Below are 27,123 nucleotides of genomic sequence, written 5' to 3'. Positions count from 1 at the left end.
GCACCGGGCCTGGCATCTTGTAACACTCTCAGTGCTATTACTGGTGATGCCGCAAATACTTCAGGCAAGCTGAGGGATGTAGAGAAGAGAGGGCAACTCAGAGTGAAAATACTCCCTTACCTGTCCTGTCCAAGGTCATCAAGTCCCGAAGACGGAGAGCTGGGGGTCAGGCAGCCCATGGCAAGCAAAGTCTTCCAATCATGCCTCAGCCAGTCCAAGATACTGGAGCTCTCGCAGGGCACCAGGGCTCTGGAGGCGGCGGGGGACCTGCCAGCAGTAGCTGCCACGTTACAATCTAGGCTTCATCCTCTGGAGAACGTCGGGCTGGACATTGGTGTTACCGGGGGAACGGGCTCAGGCAAGTCGACCTTTGTCAACGCCATCCAGGGGCTGGGGGGGCGAGGACCCCCACCTCGGCCTGCACGGGCATGGTGGAAATGACCGTGGACCCCACGCCATACCCGCATCCCAAGTACCCCAACATCGTCATCTGGGACCTGCTGGGCATAGGCGCACACGCCTTCCGGGCTGACAAACACCTCCAGCGGGCGCTGCTGGGCCGGTACGACTTCTTCCTCATCATTACGTTGGAGAGCTTCTCCGCCGACCATGCCCAGCTGGCCCTTGAGACCCGGGGCGGCGGGGCGAGCGCTTCTACTGCATCCACTCCAAGGTGGATGTGGACATCGCCGCCTCATGCAGCCGCCACCCCAGCTCCTTCTCGGAGGAGAGGGTGCTCATCCAGCCTCGGGACGACTGTGTGCAGCGGCTGGAGGGTGAGGGGCAGGCTCTGGAGGGCTGGATTCTCTGTTTTTTTTTTGGCCGAGCGTCTTGTGGGATCTTAATTCCCCAACCAGGGATTGAACCCGGGCCCTTGGCAGTGAAAGCACAGAGTCCTAACCGCAGGACTGCCAGGAAATTCCTATCTATTTCCTTATTTATTTTTTTAATTTTTAGTTTTTATTTATTTTGGGGGGGCTGGATTCTTGAGGGCTTGCCTCCCCCTTCCCCTTCATCTTCCCACCGAGGCCCACAGTGGGGTGAGGGGTCGCCCATGGTCACATGGCCCCCATGGTGAAATGCTGCTTACAGCTGCCATTTCAGTCACCTGTGATGGAGACCAGTCACTTGCATTAAGGAAAAAAAAGGGTAGGTACTGGCTTATGTATTGGCCAAGTTAGAGCAGTGCAAATGCTATCCGCCCGTGCCCATGCGGACGCTGGCAACGCGTCGCGGCCGGCAGCTGTTCCTTGAGGGCTCACCAGCGGCCACGAACCACTTTCACCAGCTCAGTTCACCACCATGCCATCCCTAGGAGGTGGGTTACAAGCATCCCTTGGTTTTACAGGTAAGTACAGGAAAGCCCAGAGAGGTCTGGTAACTAGCCAGATGCCACACAGGGCGTAGGGAGCGAGGCTGGGATCTGAACTCAGGCAGCCTAGCTCCAGGGCTGACGGTCTTAAGCCACATGCTGTGTAGACCCAGCTTGCACCCAGGCAGCTCTCAGGACAGCTGGGTCGGCTTGGCGCGGAAACCCACTGAAAGTGCTTTTGTCTCCTGCAGCGGAGAGCCTCAAGGACCCCAAGGTCTTCCTGCTGTCCATGTTTGAGTTGGGCAAGTACGCCTTCCGCCTGCTGGAGGAGTCGATGGTGAGGGGCCTAGAGAGCCACAAGCGGCACGCGTTCCTGGTGGCCCTGCCCAACGTCTCCAAGCCCATGCTGGAGCAGAAGGCGGCCTCGCTACGGCAGCACATCTGGCTGGTGGCCATGGTGGCCTGCGGGGCCAACCCGAGTCCCGTGCCGGGCGTGCCGGAAGTGGCCTGTGACCTGTACACACACACGCTCACCCGCTCCCTGGAGGGCTACCGCCGCAGCTTCAGCTTGGACGAGGACTCCCTCGTCAGGCTGGCGGAGCAGATGGGCCGGCCCGTGCACAAGATCCTGGAAGCGCTACAGGGCCCGAAGACCAAGACCACCGAGGCGCTGGTGGCGGAACTGCTGGGCCAGGCCTCTGGGGATGCCTCGGCGTTCAGCCAGGAGCCCCTCAACGTGCCCATCCTGGGCTCCCTGGCCGCCTGCGGACTCTCCTTCGCCACTGTTTACCGATGCTCCGCACCTCCCTGGATGCGGACACCTAGAGCGTGCTGGTTGAGGCCTCCCTCGACAACCCCGAACACAAGCTCCCAGATAAATCCAGTCAAGGATCCCAGCCCTGAGCCCGGGCCAGCTGGAGGTGGCAGTGAGGGGCTGGGAGCACGCAGGCTCCATCTGTGCCCAGGCTGGGTGGCACTGGGGGACGGGAAGGAAGAAACTCAGCAGCAACTCTCCTGGACTGCGCCCGTGTGCTCTCGTGCTTCTGTGCTCTGGGTCTCACACTCTCGCTGGCATTGCCCCCACCTTCCCTACTCTGGTGAACCCACACACCAACCAGCACTCCCCTGGGAAGCAAGGGGAGGGAACGGCACACGGGAGTGCTAAGTTCTGCTAAGGCAGAGAAGAGCCAGCTGTCAGGCTGGAGACAGCGGCCAGAAAGGTGTCCCCGCAGATCGGGCACGGCGGCAAAGGCCGCGGAAGCATTTCCATAAGAGGGCAGTGAACAGCTCTCAAGGGCCTGGGGGGTCACGAAGGGAGGTTCCCGCCTAAGGTCTCAGCCAGTGGTGGCAGGGCCAGAGCCTGCCCTGGGCCTCGTACCTCCCAGACCTAGGGTCTGCAGACTCCCCACTTCTGGCCAGACCTTCTCTGGCCTGACTGCTTTCTTTACTGACCCCTACTCTACCCTCTTCAGCTGTGCTTTTTTTCTCAAAAGACCGCGGGATTCCCATGACCTGGACACCAGGACTGTATACAGGGTATGTCAGAGGGCAGGGGGAAGCCAGGGAGACCAAAGTGGCATGGGGGGTGGTGGACAGACCAGATCAGCTGGTTGAACTGGAACCAACTGCTTTACTGAAGGGTGGAGTGGTATGATTTGAGGGCCAGGACTAGTTTGGGATTAGGTTGTGGTGAACAGACCAATCTGGAGACATACTTTGGGAAACACTAAACTAGGATGATGTACCATATTTAACTGAGCAGGTGAGGATAGGTACTACATTGAACTGTATGGTGTATTTAATTGAGGGTAGGTTCTGGATTAAAGGGAGGGACCATTTCTCAGCAAGAGCAGTTGAGGTTTAGAGAGGAAGGAAGCCACCATGTGTAAGGGTAACATCATGTGTAAGGATAACATATGAGTATTTGAACAAGGGTAGAACCTGTTTTGACTAAGGGGAAGTACAGTTGGCCCTCTGTATCCGAGGGTTCCACATCCGTGGATTCAACCAACCTTGGATTGAAAATATTTGAAAAAAAAATTCCAGAAAGCTCCAAAAAGTAAAGCTTGACTTTTCCAAGTGCTGGCAACTATCTACATACCGTTTACGTTGTATTTACAACTATTTACACAGCACTGACTGGTGGATTAGGCTTTTTTGTTTGTTTGTTTTTGCGGTACGCGGGCCTCTCACTGTCGTGTCCCCTCTCCCGTTACGGAGCACAGGCTCCGGACGCGCAGGCTCAGCGGCCGTGGCTCACGGGCCCAGCCGCTCCGCGGCATGTGGGATCTTCCCGGACCGGGGCACGAACCCGCGTCCCCTGCATCGGCAGGCGGACTCTCAACCACTGCGCCACCAGGGAAGCCCATGGATTAGGTTTTTTAACTAGTCTAGAAGATGACTTACAGTAGATGGAAGGATGTGCGTAGGTTACATGCAAATACTGTACTGTTTAATATACGGGACTTGAGCATCTAAGGATTTTGGTATCTACGGGGGGTCCTGGAACCAATCCCTTGTGGATACCGAGTGACGGTATACTATATTGACTAATTGTATTTAACTAAGGACGTGTTCTATTTTTTTAACGAATTGAGTTAGGCATTGCATTTAACTAGGCATTTCACCAAAGGGAAGGCACCGTCTTCAAGTGAGCAGAAAACGAGGGCCCTGTACCTTCCTCTCCATGGCACACAGAGACGGGAGGCTTGATATCACCCCAGGAAATAGAATACCCCTTTCTAGAGGCTTCCTCCGTAGCAAAGACTGGTCTTTAACCACCCCTGGCAACTCTCTGACCTACAGTGGATGTGCCCACGGGAAGTTCATTCAGGCTCCAATGGGAGGCCATGGCTAACCTGCCCCCAAGGGCTGGGACCCAGAACAGGGGGATTCCCAGGACAGCACGCTGGGGAGGGGGAAGAAGATGAGCGCCAGAACAGGCTTGCGTGACTGTTTTTATTCCAGCCACCAGATCCGCCCCAATAAAGAGCTCCCAGACCCTGCCTCACCTTCCAGGCAGGGGCCTGGAGTCAGGGCAGAGGGACCTGCTGCTCCTGTCCCTGCAGAGGGAGGCCGACACGGAGCCTGGGCTTCCTGGTGACCACTCAGGCTCCTCCCGCCGCCTGTCCCTGTGGGAGCTGATGATGGGCTACCTCGTCCAGGCTGGGGGCGGGATCTCAAAGTCACCCCCTGAACAACGCTCCCTTGAGGATGGGGGACCGGCCCTGGACACCTCGTGTCTCCGGGTGAGGGAGTCACGGTCCCTTGTCCATCAGGCCTGCTGCCGCTCTCCGCCCCGCGGGGAGAGGACGTGGGTGCCCCTCGCCATCCACTGGGGGCCCGGAAGGGGGTTCTCTGCGAGACATTCCTCCCCTTGGCCTCAGGCCAGCAGGCGGCTGTACTCGGCCAGGGCAGAGGACTTTTTCACCCCGTCCCAGATCCGGGCGGCGTAGTGGAACCTGTGAGGGGAGGTCAACAGTCAGAGCTGCCCTGGCTGTGGCCCCCGCATGACCGTAACGCCTGGGATGCAGGGAAGATGCCAACGCCGATGCTAGGTGGCCTGATCCCCTCACCTCCCCCAGGGGAAGCGAAGGTGAAGTCCTCGAGCGCCCACCCCTGGGCCCAAACTGCTTCCGGCTCCACTCAGTGCTGGCCTTTGTGGGTAGGCGTCTATCTCTATAGCCCTCCAGAGTCTTGTGATGATCAGAAATGTCTAGCAGCTGCGTAACCCTCCCACCTCCCAAATTCTCCCCTCCCCGCTGGGCCCTGGTTTAGACCAAAGAGAGAAACAGAGCTCCAGAGTGGCTTCCTGCTGTGTCTGCACTCCCTGCCCCTTCTGCCCACAGCCGACTGCAGACAGACCCAGGGGAGCCAAGCTGCAGCTACTTCTCAAGTTTCTGTTTCTCTGGAAAATGAGATGAGGCAGCCCCGGGTCTGTGGCAGCACTGCTGTGGGCTCTGGGCATAGAGAGCCACGTAGAGTCGGGGCTGGGGAGGCAGCGCAGGGCTTTGTGAAGGAAGGTGGAGAAAGCCAGAGGCAGGGGCTCCCAGTGGAAGGGGCTAGTGGGGGGGGGGGGCTGGAGAACGCGGCTCCTGTGGTTCCCGACAGCTTTCCGCTTTCCTCTCCGGTGCAGCTATGCTCTCTGCACTCAGGGCCTCAGAATAAATCTTTAAACTTGACTGGGCTCACTGGCCCTACTCCTTGCAGTCAAGTGACACCCAACCACAGTGCATGACCTTGCTACGTGACACTTCCTTCTCTGAGCCTGAACCTCCCCACTAGTAAAACTGGTGACAAGATCTACACCCTCCCGGCTGATTGGGATTCAAAATCACATGCAACAGCAACAAGATGGTGGCACTCATCAGTGCTCCAGGAAGGGAAGCTGAGGTGTGGAGAGACCTCCGAGACCCTCAACACGGTCGAGGTGGGGCCCTCACACTGACTCCTCTGCCGAGCGCTCTTACCAGTTCTTCTCGGTGAGGATCGTGTGTGACAGCTGCGGCCGGGCCATGGACATCACTTGGCTTCGGAGCTTGCTCACCAAGGACTGGAAGCTGGGGTGGCCTCGGTATCCAGGGAGCAGGGAGAAGAGGGGGCTGGAACTGGGTCCTGGAAAGTCAGAAGTTAGGAGGGAAGGGGAAGGGGGACAGCCCGCCGAGAGAGGCCCTTCCTCCCCGTCAACAGAATCCTGGCCTGCCAGGAGCGCCTCTGAGTCCAGCCCCGGCCCAGGTCCCCCCGTCCTTCCGTGACTCGGAAACATGCTCCTACGGAAGGAAGGGTCTGAGCACCTTAGGGACAGGCTTGCGTCTCCCCTCAGACCAGGGCGGGTCCCTGTCACCCCCAGGCCGGGGCAGCCCGTGTCTCCCTACGGACCAGATGCCCTCGAGGCGGAACGCACCTGCTCTTGGGGGGGTTTCACTCTCTGCCTCGCTGTCCATGAAGGGCATCAGGAACAGATTGACCTCGCAGTCCAGGAAGTCGGGTGGGAGCCCAGGGAAGACGTTGCACTGTAACATGGACAGCGTACCTGGCGGAGGGAACCCGTGAGGCTGCAGGCACAGTGCTGCAGGGCCGGGGGAGGTATGCGCGGGATGGTCAAGCGGGGGTCAGGGGACGGGTCTGGGGGCCGGGGCTTTGGGACTGGATTGGGAGCCAGAAGGCCGCTGGCCAGCTTGGGGGTGGCTGGGGGCCCTCACCCTTGTACCGCAGGTGGGAGTGGGCCATGAGCTGGTCGATCACCAGGTGCATCTGCCGCAGCTTCCGAGGGCAGAAGTCCTCCCGGCGAGCTTTGTTCTGCAGGAAGACTGCGGGTGGGAGGAGAGGCCGAGCTCCCGTGGTGCTCGCGCTCGCCACTGCCACTCGCCATCGGACTCCCCTTCTCACACCAAAGACCGGCCCTGCCCCTGAGCTCAGATCACTTGTATTTACATAATAAGTAACTTCCCTTTAGTACCAGGCCCTGTGCTGGGCAGCGCTGGGGACCCAGAGAAATGAGTCAGAGCTGGTTTCTGCCCTCAGGAAGTCGCCAGTCTGACGCCCACCTGCCCAGGAGCCTGGCAGAAAGACCAGGGGCTGGGCCAGGTGGAGGAAGCAGGGAAGACCCTGCCTGGGGTGTCATAAACGAGCCGGATCTTTGCAGAGGAGCAGTGCGTCAGAGCGCAGGGCAAGGACAGAGCGGACCAAGGATGCACGAGTAGGGGCCCAAGCAGGGTGAACAGGGTGCGTGGCGCCACTGGGGCCGACGCCACACTCACTCCCTGAGCCCCATGCCATGGACCCAGAAACAGGCAGACTAGGGTCCTGCCCCCAAGGGGCTCCCATTCGGATCGAGGGGCCAGAGCTGGACTCGGGGGTCACGCCCTGGTGGCCAGGGGGCCCCTCAGAGGAAGTGGCAGCTAATCCTTTTTGACTCTCCTCACAACCCCCACAGGTGCTCCTCCCAGCGCCCCCTCCCCAGAGTACTCCCGGTTTCCACCCCCCACTCTCCCCTGCCCACCAGTGCAGCCCCCGGAATGCCTCTCACCCAGGTGTGGGTAGTACTCAGTGCCTTCATCGGAGCCTGACGAGCTGCTGGACTCATGGCTGGGGGACGGGGTGGAGGGCTTCACCATCTCTGCTGTCTGGAGGAACCTTGGGGTTTGCGGTGACAGGTTGGTGCTCTGCCTCCGGCCCCCCCATATCCCACAGCCTGGGGAAGGAGGGGGCTCCCTTCACGGATCTGATTAAAGCTACAGCCACACTCAGAAAAATGCCACATACACACCATATTCCTCACACAGTTTTAGGGAACCCAGAGACAACCCTCTCAGACACTGATCCATGGACCCATGTCAACACGTATGTATTTTTTTAACGAGTTTATGCCATCAAGAAAAATACTTTACTTTTTAGAGGAGTTTTAAGTTCATAGCAAAACTGAGTGGAAAGCAAAGAGAATTCCCACGGATCCCCCCCCCCCAACACACAGCCTTCCCGCTTGGCAACATCCCGATGATCCTCCAGTGACACACACCGTTGCCACCCGACGTCCATGGCTTACATTAGGGTTCCCTCCTGGTGGTGTATGTTCTATGGGTTTTGACAAAAACCACATAAATCCACCACTTGTATCACACGAGTAGCTTCAGGGCCCTAAAAATCCTCTCTGCTCCACCTGTTCACCCCTCCCTCCCCCTCCCAACCCTGGCAGCCACTGATATTTTTACTGGTCTCCATAGTTTTGCCTTTTCCAGAAGGTCACAGAGTTGGAATCATACAGTATGAAGCCATTTCAAATCGGCTTCTTTCACTTAATAATCTCCATTTGAGGCTCCTCCATTGTCTTCCATGGCATGACAGTGCATCTCTTTTTAACAATGAATAATATTCCATCGTGTGGATGTACCACAACTTATTTATCCGTTTATCTACCAAAGGACATCTTGGCTGCGCCCGGTTTTGGCAATTACGAATAAAGCTGTGCAGGTTTTTGTATGGATATAAGTTTTCAGTTTATGCTATTTTAAAGTAATTCTTCCAAATATATAGAAGTATATATAAAAGTAAATAAAATAAACCTGAGATAAGGGCTAACGGGATCTGATAAACTATGGCCCTTCTTCTCGTACGGACACGTACACAAAGAAATCTGGAGTGACTGAGGGGGGCAGGAAGGGACAACAGAGTTGAAGTTTCCCTCAGACCGGCCTGGGGTCCCTGATCTCAGGACTCAGCTGAGGGGGCCGCAGGGCAAAAGGGCCTCTGAGCCTATAAGCACCTACTATGTGCCCAGATTGCGCTGGCACCTCCCTTACAGGCCGTCCCTAAATCGGGCCACAAATATGGTATCCACAATTTCCAGGGATTCACCTGCTCTGGGGAGGCCACCTGTAGACTCTGGCTTAAAACCGAGGCTCTGCAAGGGCCAGCCTGAGGCCACACCCCACCACAATGTGAACTCCACAGGGCAGCCTGTGTTACCTGTTTGTTCACACCTGTATCCCCAGAGCCCAGGACAGAGACCAGCCTATGTAAATGTCCAATATATTTGTCTTTTGAATGAATTCCAACAGACGATGGTGGTAGGAGGGGGTGTTTCAGAATTAAGTCACTTAGATCTGGTCACAACAGCCGGCTCCCCCAGCAGCTTGTTTTTTTACTGTGGGCCAGACCCTCAGCTCCCACCCATCCCCAGAGTTACTAACACAAACCTTAAGCTCCCACTTAATCTACTGCTTACTAGGCACCAGGTGCTGTGCTGAATGCTTTACATTCTTTAACTCACTTCATCTGCAGGACACCGTTTGCCTATGAGGAAGTGTGGAAAAAGCAACCGCTCGCCTAACAAGTACTGGGATTCAAACACAGGGCTGCCTGACTCCGGAGACATCTGCTTCCTTCAGCTCGGCTCTCCCCTCCCCACAAGCTCCCGTTCCTTCCATCTGTCTGTCTGGGCCCCATGCCCAGGGCTGCTGGCCTCCCCACAGCTACCTCCTGGGGCCTGAGGCCAAGAGGATCGGAGCCAGTCCTATCTGGGGGCATTTCTGGAACCTCCAGCTGCTTCAGGCAGTACTCCTGCCAGATCCTGACTCCCTCCCTTCCCTGCCCACCAGGGACCCGCGGGAATGGCACCTACGCCTGGAGATGGACCACGAGGCTCTAAGGAGCAGTTCCTCAGCGTGCTATTTATTCAACAAACTTGTTAAATATCCACCTTGTGCCAGGCACTGTGTGAGCCACTGGGGCTTACATTCTAACGAGGGAGACAAGGCCATAAAAAGGTCCACACCATGCTGTCAGGGAGTGATACGTGCAGTGAAGGAGAACACAGCAGGGTAAGAGCGGGAGAGTCACAGGAGAGGCAGTTAGCACGTTAGGGAGGCCTCAGGGGGATGTGAAGGACATGAGGGAGGGGCCTGGCAGCCGCGGGGAGAGTGTTTCCAGCCGAGAGATGAGGCGTGCAGAGGTCCTAAGCGCCACGAGGGACAGCCGTGGGGCCACCACACCTCTGATGGAAGGAGTGAGGCAAGTGCTGGGGGAGGTCGGGGCGGTGACTGGGACCACATCACGTAGAACTCTGTTAGCCATGCGTGGCGAGGACTCTGAATTTTACTCTGAGTGATGTGCACAGTCCGTGGAGTGTGGTAAGTGTGTATGTGTGCTGAGAGAGGAGTAGGTGGCAGTGATCCTCTCCAGCTCACGTTTTCAAAGGGTCCCTGTGGCTGCCGTGCGGAAGTGGTGAGAGCTGGGCAAGTGGCTGAGTCTCGGGGCCCCCGTCCCTAGCCTGGCTCCGCTCCCGACAGCGCCTCACCTGTACAGGCTGAGGTCCGTGAACCAGTCCTGGACGACAATCACCACGTGGCAGACCGTGAAGAGGAAGGCAGCGATCTGGAGTGACTGAGGGGGGCAGGAAGGGACGACAGAGTTGAAGGTCCCCTCAGCCCAGGCTGAGGTCCCTGATCTCAGGACTCAGCTGAGGGGGCCGCAGGGCAAAAGCGCCTCTGAGCCTATAAGCACCTACTATGCGCCCAGATTGCACTGGCACCTCCCTTCCAGGCCATCCCTAAAGTGGGCCAGGTGGCAATGATCAGACCCTTTTTACACAGGCGGATACGGAGGCTTGAAGGGGGGATGATTTTTCCGAGAGGCAGAGCCAGGGGCTGAGTCGGGTCTGACTCTTGGTGCCGTCCTCTCCCTCCAGCTCTGGGGTACCCAGGGCTCTTATGAAGCAGAAACTAGCCTAACCCGTATCCACTAGCGCTCCATCCTGGACCACCAGGCCTGGCTCGGCCCCCTCACCTGCATCTCCACGTAGGTGTGGGGCAGGCTGTACTCTGGAGGCAGCTTGCGGTCGTTGTTGATGAGGTGGTCCAAGATGGAGGGGCTCAGGATGGGCTGGAGCAGGAAGGCAGCAAGGTGTCAGGGAAGGGCCGCGGGTCAGGATCCCAGGGGACACGGCCACCCAAGTTCCACCCGATGACTGCAGATACATCACCTCTCAGGACAAAATAATGTCAGATACACGGGCAGTTTCTAATTAGGAAACAACTAGTCAGTGAGAGGAGGGGTGACATAAAAAGAGTTTCAAAGCCGACACACTTTCCCCAGCCCTCTCACAAGTCCCCACTGCTCCTAAGTGCTCCGTGCCCCAGAAGAGCACTCCTAGTGCCGGAAAATCGAACATCCACTTGAATGAATCATGTCCCTGCGACACCCTTATTTTGTTGTTTCAAATGCTGTCAGGCCTTCCCTGGTGGCGCAGTGGTTGAGAGTCCACCTGCTGATGCAGGGGACAGGGGTTCGTGCCCTGGTCCGGGAGGATCCCACGTGCTGCGGAACGGCTAGGCCCGTGAGCCACGGCCGCTGAGTCTGCGCGTCCGGAGCCCGTGCTCCGCAATGGGAGAGGCCACAACAGTGAGAGGCCCGTGTACCGCAAAAAAGAAAAAAAAAGTATCAAATGCTTTCAAAACTTCACTAGGATAATCACTCAGGTCAAATAACACTGATTAATATGAAGACTAGTGAGGATTTAAAAGGCTGCATCAGGGCTTCCCTGGTGGCACAGTTGTTAAGAATCCGCCTGCCAGTACAGGGGACACGGGTTTGAGCCCTGGTCTGGGAAGATCCCACATACCGTGGAGCCACTAAGCCCGTGTGCCACAACTACTGAGCCTGAGTGCTGCAACTACTGAAGCCTACACGCCTAGAGCCCATGCTCCACAACGAGAAGCCACCGCAATGAAAGGCCCACGCACCGCAACGAAGAGTAGCCCCTACTCGCTGCAACTAGAGAAACCCAGCACGAAGCAACTAAGACCCAACACAGCCAAAACAAACAAAGAACTGCATCAGTGGGTGTACAAGAGTCATCTGTGAGCTCATCACCTTTTCTTAAAGGAACATCCCACTAAAAATACAAGAGGCTAAATTAGTGGATCATCTGTCTACTTCTTCCTGCCCTGCATGGAATTAACTTTAAGAAAGAGGCTTGGGGCTTCCCTGGTGGCGCAGTGGTTGGGAGTCCGCCTGCCGATGCAGGGGACACGGGTTCGTGCCCCGGTCTGGGAAGATCCCACATGCCGCGGAGCGGCTGGGCCCCTGAGCCATGGCCGCTGAGCCTGCGCGTCCGGAGCCTGTTGCTCCGCAACGGGAGAGGCCGTGGCAGTGAGAGGCTCGCATACCACAAAAAAAAAAAAAAAAAAAAAAAAAAAAAAAAAAAAAAAGGAGAGGCTTTCCTCTTTCCTCTTTCGTCAATCCAATGGCTCACTTTCTAAAACCCCAAACACTGCAGTGTTCCATTCTTTTTTCATTCATTCATTCATTCATTCATTTATTGCTTGCTTGTTTGCTTGCTGCATTGGGTCTTCATTGCTGCTCGTGGGCTTTCTCTAGTTGCGGCGAGCGGGGGCTACTCTTCCTTGTGGTGCGCGGGCTTCTCGTTGTGGTGGCTTCCTTGTGAAGCATGGGCTCTAGGTGCACGGGCTTCAGTAGTTGTGGCTCGCGGGCTCTAGAGCACAGGTTCAGTAGTTGTGGCACATGGGCTCAGTAGTTGTGGCTCGAGGGCTATAGAGCGCAGGCTCAGTAGTTGTGGCACACGGGCTTAGTTGCTCCACGGCATGTGGGATCTTCCTGGACTGGGGCTCAAACCTCTGTCCCCTGCACTGGCAGGCAGATTCTTAACCACTGCACCACCAGGGAAGTCCCTTCCATTCTGTCTTGTTCTAACTTCTGCTCTGCCCCATGGGGGCCCCGGACCAGCCCGCAGCTGGTTCAGCTCGGCACAAGGTCTTGGTGATCCTGTCACAGGGCCTGGCACACAGGTCTCACACCACATTTATGGAAGGTTTTCCACCCATCAACGTGTACGGTGGCCAGAACTTTGTTCCACTAACATTCATTGAGCATCAGCTGTGGGCCAGGCCTCTCCCTGAGGAGCTGCAGACAGGATAGGAGCGGGCACAGAATGCCAGAACCAGATTGTGGTAAGCCACGTGCTGCGCTGGGAGGTGCATATGGGTGCACATGGGCACCGGTGGGCGCTCAGAGGAGGGGGAGGCTTCCGGGAGGAGGCAATGCCCCTGCGGAGTCTTCAGGGAGGAGAAGGCAATAGCCAAGCAACAAAGCAAGGGGAGAGAGAATGTTCTAATGGCGACGACGCTGACAGCCAAGAGTACTGAGAACCCACTTCATGCCAGGACTTTACCTGTGTTAATTCACTGACACCTCACAGAAACCCCACGAGGGAGGTAATGTTGTTCTTCCCACTTAAGAAAACCAAGGAGTGGAAACGTTAAACAACTTGGCCAAGGTCGCAGAGCTCAGGAGCGAGACTATGGCAAGGCCTGGAGGTGTGTGTGGTGGGACCGGTGTCTACATCAGAGAGGGGAGTCCAGGGAGTCTGACAGGCGAGCCGCACGGGCCCCGGCTGCCTAGCTAAGGAACAGGGATCTTGGAGAAGCTGAGGAAAGCTGCCAGGTAATGCAGGACAGGCCAGCTCTTGTGACAGTGAGGCGCCTGGAGGCTCGCCACGCACCATCCCGTGCCCAGCACTCTGCCTGGACTGTTCCACTGACTCCCTGCAACCCTCCTATGAAGCTGAGAAAACTATCACCCCCATTTACAGATGAAAAAATGGAGGTGGGGGGGTTAAAACTTACTTAAAGGCCAGCTCTGGCTGTAGACTGACTCCAGGGCCCACACTTCCAACTGCTATGCTATAAGATTCTTTAGGCTCCTGTGTACACGATGGATGGGAGTGGAGAGGGGGTGAAATCTGACAAGAGGAGACTAAGGGCCAAAAAGAGACACAACCTGCCCAAAGGCACTAGCATGTCCGTGGCTTGGCCGAAGCCCCATGGAATCCAAGCAAGGTTCTGGCTTAAACACATTTGGGGATGAAGCTGAGTGCTGCACGCAGCAGGGTGGGCTGAGTGGGGGTCAGCACCTGCGTGTCCAGGAAAACGATCCGCTCCTGGGTAATAAAGAAGTCAATGCCACTGGTCTGGTTGCCCCCTCGTTCCTTCATTTCGGCGCTCTGGGCCCGGAAGACATAGGCTCTGTGGAAAGGAGCAGGTGGGGGCATTAGAGGTCAGGTCCTTGGCCTTTGCCGCCTCCGGAGTGTGGCCCTGTGAGTGAGCCCGTGAGATGTGATTCCCCGCCTGCCCGCGAAGCCTTCCATTCATGGCCCCTGCTGCCTGGGGGCTGTGTTTTATATCACATGACTTCATCCCTACCCCTGCCCATAGGCAGACCTGTTAAGTCTTCACAAAATCAATAGACTGAGGTGTTTAAGAGCAAGGACTCTGCTGCACTGCTGGGATTCAAACCCCAGCTCTGCCTCTTCCTGGCTGTGTGGCTTTGAGTAAGTTCCTTAATCTCTTTCTCCTCGGTTTCCTCGTCTGTAAAACGGGGACAACAATAGTCTCAATCTCTCAGAGTGACTGTGAGGTTAATATACATAAAGCGCTTAAAAGAGTGCCTGATACACGACGATATAAAATAGCTAGCTATTAATTATCAAGTGTACCTGCCATGTGCCAGGTATGGGACACACAGCACTGAATACTCTCCACCCCATGGTGAGAGGGTACGGGGCAGCCAGGCTCCCAGTTCTTGCCCTGACTGGAGCGCTTTCCCTGCTGCCCCTCCTCAGCGTCTGCTTGTTCTCAAACGGCCCCTTGACCAGCTGATTTGCACAGTAACCTGGCCCCAGCCACCTCCCTATAGCCCCTTCCTGTTTGATGATCATCTTCTAATGTGCTTGTTTACTAGCTCCCCATTAAAATGCAAGCCCCACGGGGACAGAGATTTTTGCCACTTTTGTTTACTGCTGTAGCCCCAGCACCCAGGACAGGGCCTAGCCCGTGGTAAACACCCAATAAATATTTGTTGAACTGAAGCAGGGAGACCAGTTAGGAGGCTCCTGGCCTCCTCCAGGGGAGATGGCAGTGGCCTGGACCAGGAGATGGGCATGGAGGAGAGGAGCAGATGAATTCTCAAGATAATTAGGAGGTAAAACTTATGAGACCTGATGACAAGAGTTGGTACCAACGTCTGCCATGTCACAGGCGGACCTGCCTCAGAAGGACACATTAGGCCGACAGGATTCTAGCTCAAGTATCTGAGCTGACAGCCACAGGGAAGTTTTGCTAGTTGGGGGTGGAAGCTGAGATGGAAAGGATGCCAGCCAAGAGAGCTGCAGCTGTGCCAGAGCGGAGCCCAGTTGAGCTGAAGTCATGAGTGAGCAGAGAAGAGTGGGGACGGAGCCGACCTGGGAGGCGGGGCACTGCAGCTCGGGGTCTGGTGATGTATGTTCTCACCACAGGGGTTCTTAACCTGTTCCGGGTTTCCCTCAGGCCCCTCTGAGAGCTGGTGGGAACTATGGACACTTTCCCTAGAAGAGAAGCCTGACTGTAAATGTGTGTAGAATCCTGCATATACCATTCGGGGGTTCATGGACCCCCGAGGCCCATCCATGGTGTCCAGGGTGACATCACCGACTTTATAAAAACCAAACTCTTACGCTTTAAGATAACCCTAAGTGGCCACAACCCCTGCTCACCCCCCATCTTGATTCTTCCCTAATTAGACTGTCTGTGTTCCCTACCTTACTCCCCAATCCCTGCCTTTCCCTCTTTCCTTCCCTGCCCTCAGTTTGGGGCTCTAGTGCTCAAGCTCCCTCCTCCCCCAAAGGACTCCCTCCTTTACCTTCACAATCATACCCTGTCCTTACTCAGCAAGGCAGGACTGAGGCTGGTCTAGAACCCACGCCCTTCACCCAGGTCTCTTGTCCCAGGCCACATCAGCCACATCCTGTGAGCACTCGCTCTGTGCCAAGTTCTTGTTAACTTTTGCCTTCCCGATCTTGTCTCATCCTCCAAAAACACACTTTACAGATGAGAAAGTGAGATACCAGGAGGTGAAGGGACCTGCCCAAGACCAGCCAGCTGGTGAGCGGCAGGGCTGAGACTGGGGTGAACCTAAATCCAAAGACTTAATGGATACGCCATGCCAGCTCCTGGCTGGTCCTGTACCATTTGCTGGAACGAGGAAGGAAGGGAGGGAGGGAGGTACAGGATTGGTGTCCTTGGAGCTACACGAAAGTTTGGTCCAGACTGGTCATCATCCTCGTCTGACAGAGACATTGAGGTCAAGGTAGGGGAACACCAAACACCACTTGCAATATCCAGGCCCACCCTTCCCTGACCTAGGTGGGTGCCACCTCCCTTGCAGACCCAACGTCCCCCTCACCTCTGGTCCTCCTCAGGAGTGTTGGCTGACAACAACGACATAACCATGGACTTGCCTGTCCCCTGGAGGCCCAGGACACCAACCACCAAGACATCAGTCTGATCCAACAGGTACTGTGGGAAGAGGCAGGAATGAGACCCTCGAAACTCTGTCGGCTGATGGAGTGGGAGTGAGGAAGGGGCCCTAAAGACTTCCATGGCTTGCCCACCTACCTTCTCAGAGATAAAGAAAAACGTTTGTGCTCCAAATCCCCTCAGCTGGGCAAAGGGCGGGGGACGGGGGGTATATGGAACGTCCTGGGCACAAAGAACAGCATTTGTGAGAGCTCCAAAGCAGAAAAGAGCCTCGCTGGTCAAGAAGGTACTAGGAAGTCAGAGTGGCTGGAGCACAGAGGAAAAGGGGCGCCTGATTTTGGGGAGAAGGGGAGAGGCATAGGAACAAAAGGATGGGTGGAAGAAGCCAGGACTGGGTAACTGAGGGCCACTGGAGCAGACTCCTGGGAGGCTTTGGGCTTCAGGCAGGTTGGGAAAACATGGGAAAGCATGATAAAGGCAGCAGTAAGCAGGAAGGGGAGACCAGCCCATCCTGGCTCTGTCTGTGGGATTTAAGAGTCCTACAGAATCCTGAGACCTTCACCTCTGGGCTGCCAGCTCTGCTGATTTTCACCACCAGGGGGCATAAGAGCCACTCCTCAAGGAAAACAGTCATGTCCTCAATGTGGCTGCTGCACCTCAGAATCATCTGGAGAGCTCTAAAAAAAACCCCTCTAATCCTGGGCTGAACCCTAGACCCACTAAAGCAGAATATCGAGGGCTAGCCCAGTTCAATATGGTAGACACTGACCACATGTGGCTACTTAAATTTAAATTAATTAAAATTAAACAAAACTACAAATCAGTTCCTCAGTTATACGATCCACGTTTGGGGATTTGTGGGTAAGCGCTCTATAGCAGGGCCTGGACAGCGGCTCTTTTTTTTTTTTTAAAGCTTCCCAGTTGATATCAACATGAGAGTGGTAACAGATGGGCCTGGTATGTTGTTAGTAAATCCAAGCTGTTGGAGGAGGAGAGGGAGCATACCTGGGAGAATCTGAGTAATGTGACAAGCCTGGGAGGGAAAAAACAGGACGGGGGGAAATGAAGACTGGGACACTGGAAGTAGATATGATGGTCCAGAGGTGTGAGGTGTGGACTACAGTGAGGGCTGTTGGGATGGAGGCGGAACCTCCGGGGGCTAACATTCAAACCAGTTCACACTGGTACTGCATGGGTCTTGACCAATCATGAGGAGGACTGGGGCAGGCCCAGGAGGCTGCCCTGCTGCGTGCGAGAGCGGGCAGGAGATCCCAGGGCCTCTGCGGTGGTAATGGGTCCCTCTTTGCCAACCAGTATCAAAGTATTTCAGCATTTTAACAACCAGCACAGCTGAGCTAGTGTAAGCCACTGAAATTCGGCCCAGCTAGGTGAGAACTTTCTGATCCATTCTCTCACTGCTGCCATGGCCCGAAAGCTGTCTAGTCTGGTGTTGCCTGCCAAGGAGGTGGGGGGTGGGGAGGAGGTGAGGGTGTGGGACCCAGAGGAGGTCGAGCAGGGAGAGAGCCCTGGCCCCCCAGTACCTCAATGGCACTGTCGCACCAATTCATCTGGTCATCCACCAACTTGATGCTGTGCTTCATGCGCTCTGGGGGTAGCAGTTTGGCCTGGCCCACGACAGCTGCAGACAAGAGCGTGCTGAGGGTCTGTGCGAGGGGGTTCCGGCTCCCAACCAGATCCCGCCCGGCCCCAACTCACGGTCCATGGCTGCCGGCGCGGCAGTCCCCATGCCCCGGTTCTGGATCTGGTACACAGGCTGTGTGGGTCTCTGCCCCTCCTTCTCCCCCTTGGGTGGCGCAGGGGCTGCAGGGGGTGGTGGGGCAGTGCCCTCGGGGGTGGAGGCACTCGCTGTGGCCGCAGGCCCTTTCCCCTCCTCCCGTGGCTTCATGAGGACAATGGGCTTCTCAAGAGGGGCTGGGGCAGGCGGGGCGGCAGGGGCCGTTGGAGTCGGTGGCTGCTTTGACTACGGGCGTGAGAAGGTTCCGGTCAGTGGAGAGATCCTTGCCCTAACTGCTCCCAGCCGCCCCTTCCAAAGCGTCTTCCCCACTCACCCGCTCTGCTGGAGGCTTTGAGAGGATGATGGGGGTTTTCTGCATGACCGCCGTGCTTGTCTCTTCGCTGCCATCCTGTGGTGAGGGAGGGCAGTTACTCAGGAGTGGCTCCCCTAGCTCCCTGGACACCCCTCTAAGTGTCAAGAACCATTCTAAACGCCTTCAGACATAAACTCCTCCAATCCTACCAACAGCCCTGTGAGAGATACCTTTATCTCCATTTTTCAAATGAAAAAACTGAGATCCAGAGAGGTTAACTGGCTTGCCCAAGGCCACACAGCCAATTAAGCAGTGGAGCCAGGCCTTGAAGCCAGACAGCCAGGTTCCAGAACCACGCTGCCAGCCGCTCCACTCAGCTGCCTTTGCTAGACAAGCCCAGGCAGAAGGCGCTGGGGCTTTGGAGCGAGAGACATCTGCATTTGAACTTGGCCTTGGCTTTTGTTGGTTGTGTGAACACGGATAAGGAACCACCCTTACTTAGGCCTGTTTGCTCATCTGGCGAATGGGGATAGGAATTCCTTCCTCACAGGACTGTTAAGAGGCTGAAAGTAGACAGGACTCACAAACCGTCCACAGAGCACTGGGCACGTGGCAGGTGCACAGTATCTAGAGCTGCTATCCTGACAGCCCTGCTGTCCCAACCTCCGCTCCCCAGCCCCACCCGGGCTAGCCAAGTCAGCGGACTGATTCCCGTGCCTTACCCTCTTCATGCCTCTTCTGTCTCACCCCCACCTGCCTAAGAAAGGGGAGAGACCTGAGTTTGAATCCTGTTCCTTCTGTGGTACCCTGAGTAACCCTGGGAGAGTCCTGATCCTTCAGTAGGTCTGTTTCTTCACCTACATATTGAGGATACTTATTTAAATCCTGCTCACTCACTGGCCTATGACGAAGGACAAACCAAAGGATATGAACGTGCTTTGCAAAGAACAGGTGAGGGTGAAGAGATGAGGATGGATAGGAGATACAGTCAGGAGGCACCATGTACAGCACTGGTGCCCGATGGGCGTGGGGGTGACCAGGATGAGACCTGATGGGCTGTCACTAGTAGCGGGAGGAAGAGAATTGGCAGGAAGACGCTGAGGTCAGCAGGAGACATGGAGGACATGAGGAGTCCATTGGCCAGTTGGGAGGCTGCCAGGGTCAAAGACAAGACATCTGGGAGTTGCTTGTTCAGGGACTGCAGCTGAAGGTGCAGGAAGATGGTAACATTCCCCAGAAAGATGTGTGTGGAAGGAGGAGAGACTGCGTGTTGTCACTTATGCTGTGGCCCAAGGGAAGGAGTAAGTAAGAGCCAAGCTCACTGTGAATAAATTTCCTTCATGTTTTTTGCAGTTTTATGGCTCAGAAACTGTCCCAACCATTATCTTCTTCCACTCCCCCCACCCCCGCCAATAAACAGCCCTTAGAGGCGGGCAGGGCCCTGGAGAAAGAACCCGGGGGGCAGGCTGTGGCAGTGAGTCACCTACACACAGGAGAGGAGCAAGGCTGGACCGGGCCCACAACGAAGCTCCCGACTCCCGATTCCCGGTCCAGGACACTCTACAGCAGACACAGTGGTGCTGTGCCTGAGGCTCACTTGGATTCGGGTTCAAGTCCTGGCCCCAAAGCTTATTGACCTGTGACTTTGGGTAGGTCCCTTCCCCTCTGAGACTCATTTCCTCATTAGTGAAAACTGCGTCTATCATAGGCTCTACTTCATGGGAGAGCTGCAGGAGCTCTGCAAGACCCAAAGGATGGAAAGCACTCTGTGGAGCACCAGCACACTGCACACTGCTCAATAAACAAAAAAGGCTGCTATTATGACACAACTCTGGAAAACAGGGGCTTCTGGCACCTCTCAGCTCAAACTCCAATGCCAATTCCAGGCAGTGAAATCCAAAGTTCTTTCCAAGGCCTATCAGGTCCCATATGATCTGGCCCCAGTTTCCTCTCTGATCTCATCTTCTATCGCTTCCCCTTCTTCATCCACTGCAGCCACGCTGGCCTCCTGGCTACTCCTTGAACACACCAGATAAAGGCCTCAGGGCCTTTGCATTTGCTGTTCTTTCTGTTTTGAATGCTCTTCACTCAGATTCTGTCAGGACTTGTCCCCTTGCCTCCTTCAGGTCTCTGCTCAAAAGTCAGCTGTTCAGAGAGGCCTTCTCTGACTGCTTCATCTAAGACAGCCCCTTTATCACTCTGAGCGCAGTCCGTTTTGTCCACAGTTATATCCCCAGCATCTAGATGAGGGCCCGGTGCCTAGCTGGTGCTCAATAAACATTGGTGGAATGAGTGGACACATGAATGCTGCCCTTGGGCCCAGACACTCACCCGTCTCTCTCTGTCCCAAGGTGCAGTGTAGTCCCTCTCCCGACCACCAGGCCCGGAGAGATTCTGGGGGCCGCCAGGGCCTGGCTCCTTCCACCGCCGCCGCCTGTCTACCCCATAGAGCCCAGGCTGACTGTGCCCAGACTCAGACATGGTCACCTATGGGTAGAAAGAGGTTGATTCCAGGATGAAAAAAGTCTCTCCCCACTCTATCTGGCTTACCCTGGACCATAAGAAGGCACTTCCTTTCAAGAGAGCTCTGTGGCTGTGGCAGTGACTGCCAGCAGGATCTCAATAGCCATTCTTCACTACTTCCAAAGAAATAAAACCCTCAGTTCTGAGCTGGATACCTGGCTATCCAGAATACACTTCTCAGCCTAGTCTGCAGTTAGCTGCGGCCATGTGACTAAGCTCTTTCTGGCCAACGGTATGACACCAGAAGTGTGTTTTGGCAGCGTTCAGAAACTTTTCTTCACAGACACTGGCACCTGCCTTTTGTCCCTTCCTCCTACTAGCTGAAAGGAATGCGGGTGTGGAGGCTGGAGCTCAAGCAGCCATTAAGGTCTGTGAGGCATCTTAATGGGAGGAAGGCATAAGAGACAAAACACAAGGTTCGGGGACTCCCTATTAACCTTAGATTGCCTATCTCTGGATGCAGTGACAAACAAATCCCCTTCTATCTCTTGTAGCCAAAACTATTCCCAACTGTTAATCACTTTTCTCAACATAAATACTAACACATGGGGGAAGGTCACATAAAAATGGGACATACTCTTTCCCAAAGTGCAGCAAAGCATTTCCATACAAATCTGTAACATGACCCCCAGTCCCACAACTACCCTTTTGATGACCCAATACTGGCACATGTGGGGGTGGGGCACCTGTATTCAAGGACCTATTTTCACCAGGTGTCCCTCTACTTTCAGTGTGTTCACCTTCCATTACTGATGGTCTGCCATCCCTCACACTCCAAGGCCTCACCAGGGACATTATATGTCCCTCACCAGGGTCATTATACGTCATTATATGTCTCACATCTAAGACATTATACAATGTATGGCTAGCTATATAACCCACTCTCTATCATTTAACTTAGCTGCCTATAGGCCCCTAGAGAGTTTCCCCAGCTGTTTACACTTCATTCCAGGGACGTCTCTTGAGTATGTCTGTTTGCAGGACTCCGAGGCCAACTGCTATAGCTCACGGGTCCATATCTGGTCTGCCTTCTGTTTTCGGAAATAAAGTTTTATTGGAATACAGCCACATCCATCAATTTACAAGTTGTCTATGGCTGCCTTCTTGATACAATGGCAGAGGTGAGTAGCTGAGACAGATACTATGGGCTGCAGAGTCTAAAGTAATTATTCTCTGGACCTTTACAGAAAAAGTTTGCTGACCTTTGCTTAGCTCTGAAGTGCCTTCAAATCATTCTATGAATCCCTCCACCTCCCCCCCCCAGTACAGTGACATTAAGAGGTCCTTGTGTAAGACTCTTTCCCCAGAACGGAAGTATCTGTTTACAGGATGCAGGAGTAATTTTGCCCAGGTAGGGGCTTGTCTAGCTCCTCTCCCACTGCTCTACTTGACCTCTCCCCTAGCCACAAACTAGGTGGAAGACTGCCTTCTGAGACAAAGGAGGGCAAGGCCAGTTTACAGATGCTTATGCAAACTGATTCAGCACTTAAGTGACTGTTTACAGTCCCCTGAAGGACAGCCTCCTCAGAAATCAAGACTCTTCCCCGCCTTGCAATTAAGGTTCTGTTTACACTTTACCCTGGAGGCCTCCCCTGCACTTAATTGTCTGTTTTCTTGCCTCAATAGGGATTCTGCTCCACCACTAAAGTATCTGTTTACATAACCCATGAGGATCTTCTTCCCATGCATGTTATTCTGAGAACTTTCACAGTATCTGAGTTTACTCTACAGCCCCTATGGCAAGCTCCCCAGAATTTAAGAGTTCACCTACAAGCATTTTGGGGACTCCCAATAGTTTCCAGGCTCCTCTGGGGATCCCCCCCCCAAAAGTATAAAGCCAGTCTATTTGTGTTTATTTACAGGACTCTTAAGGTGACCTCCCAGAACTACAATTACAAATTCCCCTATTACAAATTCTTTGGGGGGGCTTCCTCAGTACTTAAGCATCTCTTAACATGCTCCTCTTGGGGGATCACCCAGAATCTATTTGCAAGTTATTTGGGGAGGCTCCCAATTCCTAACTCCGTATTTATGGTCTAATGGAGCACTCCCACCCCAGAACTTGGGTCTATTCACACTATTTTTCTACAGGACTCTCCAGCAATTACATGTATATGTACAGCCTCTTATACGGGGTCTCCCCTGGAACTTGAGTCTGTGTTTTATTCAGGGGACTTCAGCATAATTAGGCACCTGTTAACAGGCCTCCTATAGGGAATCCCAGAACTTAAGTTTCTATTTACACTACATTTAGAGGAATTTGGAGGACCTCTCCACTGTTTAAAAATCCGTTTGTAGGCCCTCTACGAGTGTCCCCAAGGCTCTGCACGTTATTGGACGGATTTCGCAGTACTTTACCGCCAGTTTACAGGCCCTCATTATAAATGGTCTCCCAGAACTGAAATTTTTCCAATATACACATTATCTGTCTCCTGCCCACCCCACTCCCGGCAACGCGCTTTTTAATGCGTTGCTTTGACTCCGAACTTAGTTACGCAGAACCGCCAGGCGTCCGGAAGACCAGTTAGCGGTCAAGGAGGAGCCGGGCCCCGAAACACGCCCCGTGCCCCGCCCCCCGCCGAGGCGCCAGCCTAGCGCAGGCACGCGGGCCACTTACCTAAGGCGGCTGCTGATTGGTTCCCAGGGCGTAAGGGGGCGCGCGCTCTCCGAGACGGGGGTGGGGTGGGGACGGGGAGGTTCCACTGCAAGCCACCGGCCTGTAAATGGAGTCTGGGAACCCGGGAGCGTGGCGGGAGAGAACGGGTACCGGTCAACCCAGAACCGGTGGGGGCATCCCGGAAGCGGCACCGAAGGTAGGCCGGTCCGAGGGAGGAAGAAGTCGAGAAGATCTCGCGGGGCCGAACCGAGATCACGTCTCGCGGGCTGCCGGCCCTGCGCATGCGCCGCAGGCTGGGCGCGCGAGAATCGAGCGTGAGCGCCGGGCTGAGCATGCGTTGATGTAGGTGGTTGGCTTCAGCAAGCCGGCGGGTTGCAGAGGGCAGTTGGGAGTGCGCGGCGACTCCGCTTCAGTACGCGTGCTCATCGCAGGGGGCGTACGTGGGCTTTCAGAGAAGCTGGGGAAGCGGGGCGGGGTGGGGACGCCGGAGGCTTTGGGTTCGAGTACCGCTTCAGCTGTGGTGTTGGCAGGACGCGGTGGGGTGGGACGGCAGGAAAGAATTTTAAGTGTCCCGGGCTGAGTGAGTGCAGAGAACACAGGTATGAATCAGAACTGGCGTAGGCCCTGGAAGGGATCCCGGTCTGTGGAGGGAGACGGCTAGGGAATCAAATCACTTAGGAAAGGGTGCGGGCACGATTGGACCTTGAAGGGCAGTCAAGGACACTCCAGGCGAGGGAACCCCGGGAGAAAGGTCCGGACTGGCTTGGACTCATGGAGTTCCACTGGGGTGGGAGGTGAGGCAGCAGACATGGGCAGGTCAGATCCTGAAGAGATGTGAGACGTGGACTGGTGGGAAGAAGAGCGCGTATAAACCCTTCGGGGGCTGCGGTGGAGGAGGGATACAGTGCTAAGAGTCGACAACTCAAACGCCTGCGGTGGGAACCCTGTGCGCGCCTAAGATGAATACCGGGCGGAGAGTGAGGCCCCCAGAGACCGCATGCGCAGTTAGCCCAAAGGCCTCCGCGACTTAGCCGAAGCGGGTGGTTACCAATGGGAACGATAGATGCTTCAAGAGAAGAGAGAAGGGTATATATATACATATACATGTATTCATATATATATAGGTGAGTGAGGAATTTACCATTTTTCATTTAAAATTACATTTGGGTACCTCCCCGGAGGTCCAGTGGTTAAGACTCGGCTTCCATTGCTTGGGGACACAGGTGGTCCCTGGTCGGGGAACTAAGATCCCACAGGCCGCGTGGCGTGGCCAAACAACAACAAAATTATATTTGGACAGGGAATACATGTACATTCTGACAAAAGTCGAGCAGTCCATGGGGTAGACAAGAAAAGTCCGTCTCCTCTCTGGTTCCCATATTCCATTCCTAGAGCACCGCTTCTCAGTTTCCTTCTGGAGCTACTGTTACAGCAAAGCATTGGGGTTGAGAGCTTGAGCCTGGCCAAGTTCCTTAATCTCTCTGCGTCTGTGTCCTGTTTCTACAATGGAGATGAGGGCGCTGAATGATGGTACTGGCAGAGTTAAATGGGTGACAGTGCCTAGAATAGTGCCTGGTGCATAGTAGCACTGTGTGTTGTCATTATTTCGTGGTTTACGATGACAGTGATAGTGACTGAGTCTGAACTGCCCCCCTCCCGTCCAGGCCTCATCCCTGCTGCCATTTTCTCAGCACAGGTGGCAGGTGGAACCATTTCTCCAGGCTGTCACAGGCTGGGTGAAAACAACCATCACACAGACTGAGTTGAGAGTCCTGTTGTTTATGGATTCTCCAGAAGATTGTGGGTGTCTGGAAGAGATACACATGACAGGCCTTCTTTGTGTTATGTCTGACATTATCCCCTTTAGCATCTTCATCTGTTAGGTCGAATCTGTTTTTTTACCTGAATTTCTCAACCCCAGAGTAGCCTCACAAATGCCAGTTTCACCTCTGGGCAACCCTCAGAGGTGGAGATTTGACTTAAGGGAAAAGAAGGGGCTTGGCATTAGACCATGGGCCCACTGTATACCGGGTTCTGCTTTATATACATCACTGTAACCTTCTCCCCTCCTCATTTAACAGATGCAGAAAATGAGTCTGAGAGAGAAGAAGGGCCTTACTGAAGTACCCAGGGCCAGGAGGCATCAGGGCCTGGATTCAGACCCAGCCCTGTCTCACTCTAGGGCGAGCCCACGTTTTTTCCCTGGCATTGGGCAGCCTGCCTAGCGGTGAGTCAGTGGTGCAATCAAGCACCCAGAGAGCTGCCTTTTATATAAATGGGATGGCGTGCTGTTGTGTGGATGTACCATACTTAACCATTACCCTATTGATAAACATTTAGGTTGTTTCTGAACTTCTGCTCTTACAGACGTTTGCCACAATGAATATGCTGTACATCTGACTGCATGTGGATGATAGTATTATCAATAGAATATCCTGTTTGAAGTAGAATTGCTGAGTCAAAGGGTACATGCACTGGGAATTTTAAGAGCCCTTTGCCAAACAATCTGTTCATTTCTCAAGTCACTTCTCTGTTCACTTCATTCATTCGTTTGTATCTACTGAACGAATTATGGAACTCTAGTCATCTGCCAGGGCAGAGCACCTGCCCTTCAGGAATGGATCTTCTAGTAGGCGCAGGTGATGTCAGGTAAAAGATGCTTGGAAAAATCAGGATAAGGGAATTGAGAGTGACAGAGGTCACAGAGAGTGACAGGTGGTCAGGGAAGGCTGTGCTGAGGTGACATTTGAGCAGAAGCCTGAAAGATGGTAAGGGAATGAACCATAGGAAGATGCTGAAAAACAGTAAGTGGAAAGATCCCGAAGTGAGAATGGACCTGGGTGTTCAAGGATTATCAAGATGACCAGAGTGACCGGAGCAGAGTGGAAAAGGGGTAGAATTATTTAGGGATATAGCTGTAGAGAGGTCCAGGTTACATGGGGTCTTGTGGGCTATGGTAAGAGCTTTTGAATTTACTTACAAGTGTAACAGGAAGCCTTTGGAGGGCCGTGAGCAAGGACAAGCATGTTGTGAGGTATTTTTTTTTTTTTGCGGTACGCGGGCCTCTCACTGTTGTGGCCTCTCCCGTTGCGGAGCACAGGCTCCAGACGCGCAGGCTCAGCGGCCATGGGGCCCAGCCGCTCCGAGGCATGTGGGATCTTCCCGGACTGGGGCACGAACCCATGTCCCCTACATCGGCAGGCAGACTCTCAACCACTGCGCCACCAGGGAAGCCCGTGAGGTATGTTTTATAAAGATTTCTCTAGTGTTATTCTCAAAAAGTAGTAACAGTGGTTCCCTGTGGGGGTGAAGGTTATAGGTAGATGTGGAGGAAAACGTCTTAAGACTTTCATGTTTTTGAACTATGTGACTCTTACCTATGCACAAAAAAGTTAAAGCAGCGCTGGCCGCCATGGGGAGAATGGGCTGCAGCTGGGCAGCAGTGGAAGCAGGAGGAGGTAAGAAAGCTGCTGTCTCCTCCCTGGGCAAGAGATGATGATGACTCAGGAAGAGGGTTATGTGAGACGAAGCATGAATCAGGAATGACTTAAAAGTTATCCTGAAGGTTTGGGCCTGACCCACTGGGTGAAGAGTGATGCTTTTTACCAAGATGGGGAGGAGTAGACTTGACGGGAAATTGACCAGCTTTGAACTGCTTAACTTTGAGATGCACATTGGACATCTTAAGTGGTCCAAGTAAGTGGTCGCCCTAGGGCGAAGCCAGGGTTTGTAGATACAGAATTTTTACTGACTTTTCATTATGCAAATTTAAAAACACGCACAAAAGTTTTCTGGTGTAAAGAACTCCCACATATC

At 54.5% G+C, this 27,123-nt stretch overlaps 1 protein-coding gene and 1 pseudogene across 1 annotated transcript; one reads left to right on the top strand and one right to left on the bottom strand.

Moving 5' to 3' along the window:
- Window positions 1-8: 8 nt before the first annotated feature.
- LOC111180523 (interferon-inducible GTPase 5-like) lies at window positions 9-2,215 on the top strand (annotated as a pseudogene).
- A 2,041-nt stretch (window positions 2,216-4,256) lies between these two features.
- Window positions 4,257-23,569, bottom strand: SMG9 (SMG9 nonsense mediated mRNA decay factor). Its single transcript, XM_022585478.3, has 14 exons — window positions 23,308-23,569; window positions 20,499-20,654; window positions 18,189-18,263; window positions 17,836-18,100; window positions 17,661-17,758; window positions 16,046-16,158; window positions 13,740-13,851; window positions 10,595-10,690; window positions 10,107-10,192; window positions 7,341-7,447; window positions 6,514-6,621; window positions 6,216-6,344; window positions 5,782-5,926; window positions 4,257-4,773 (listed from the first exon to the last, which is right to left on the bottom strand). Exons 2-14 carry the CDS (start codon window positions 20,646-20,648, stop codon window positions 4,695-4,697), a joined length of 1,563 nt encoding a protein of 520 aa, XP_022441186.1. The 5' UTR covers window positions 20,649-20,654; window positions 23,308-23,569; the 3' UTR covers window positions 4,257-4,694.
- Between the last annotated feature and the right edge of the window lie 3,554 nt (window positions 23,570-27,123).

Source organism: Delphinapterus leucas, chromosome 20 (assembly GCF_059928025.1).
Source record: "Delphinapterus leucas isolate spDelLeu-1000000601 "Yukka" chromosome 20, BTC_Dleu_Yukka2, whole genome shotgun sequence".
Lineage (NCBI taxonomy): Eukaryota > Metazoa > Chordata > Mammalia > Artiodactyla > Monodontidae > Delphinapterus > Delphinapterus leucas.
Note: the sequence above shows the minus strand (reverse complement) of the source record. Positions and strands in the feature narration are given on the sequence as shown.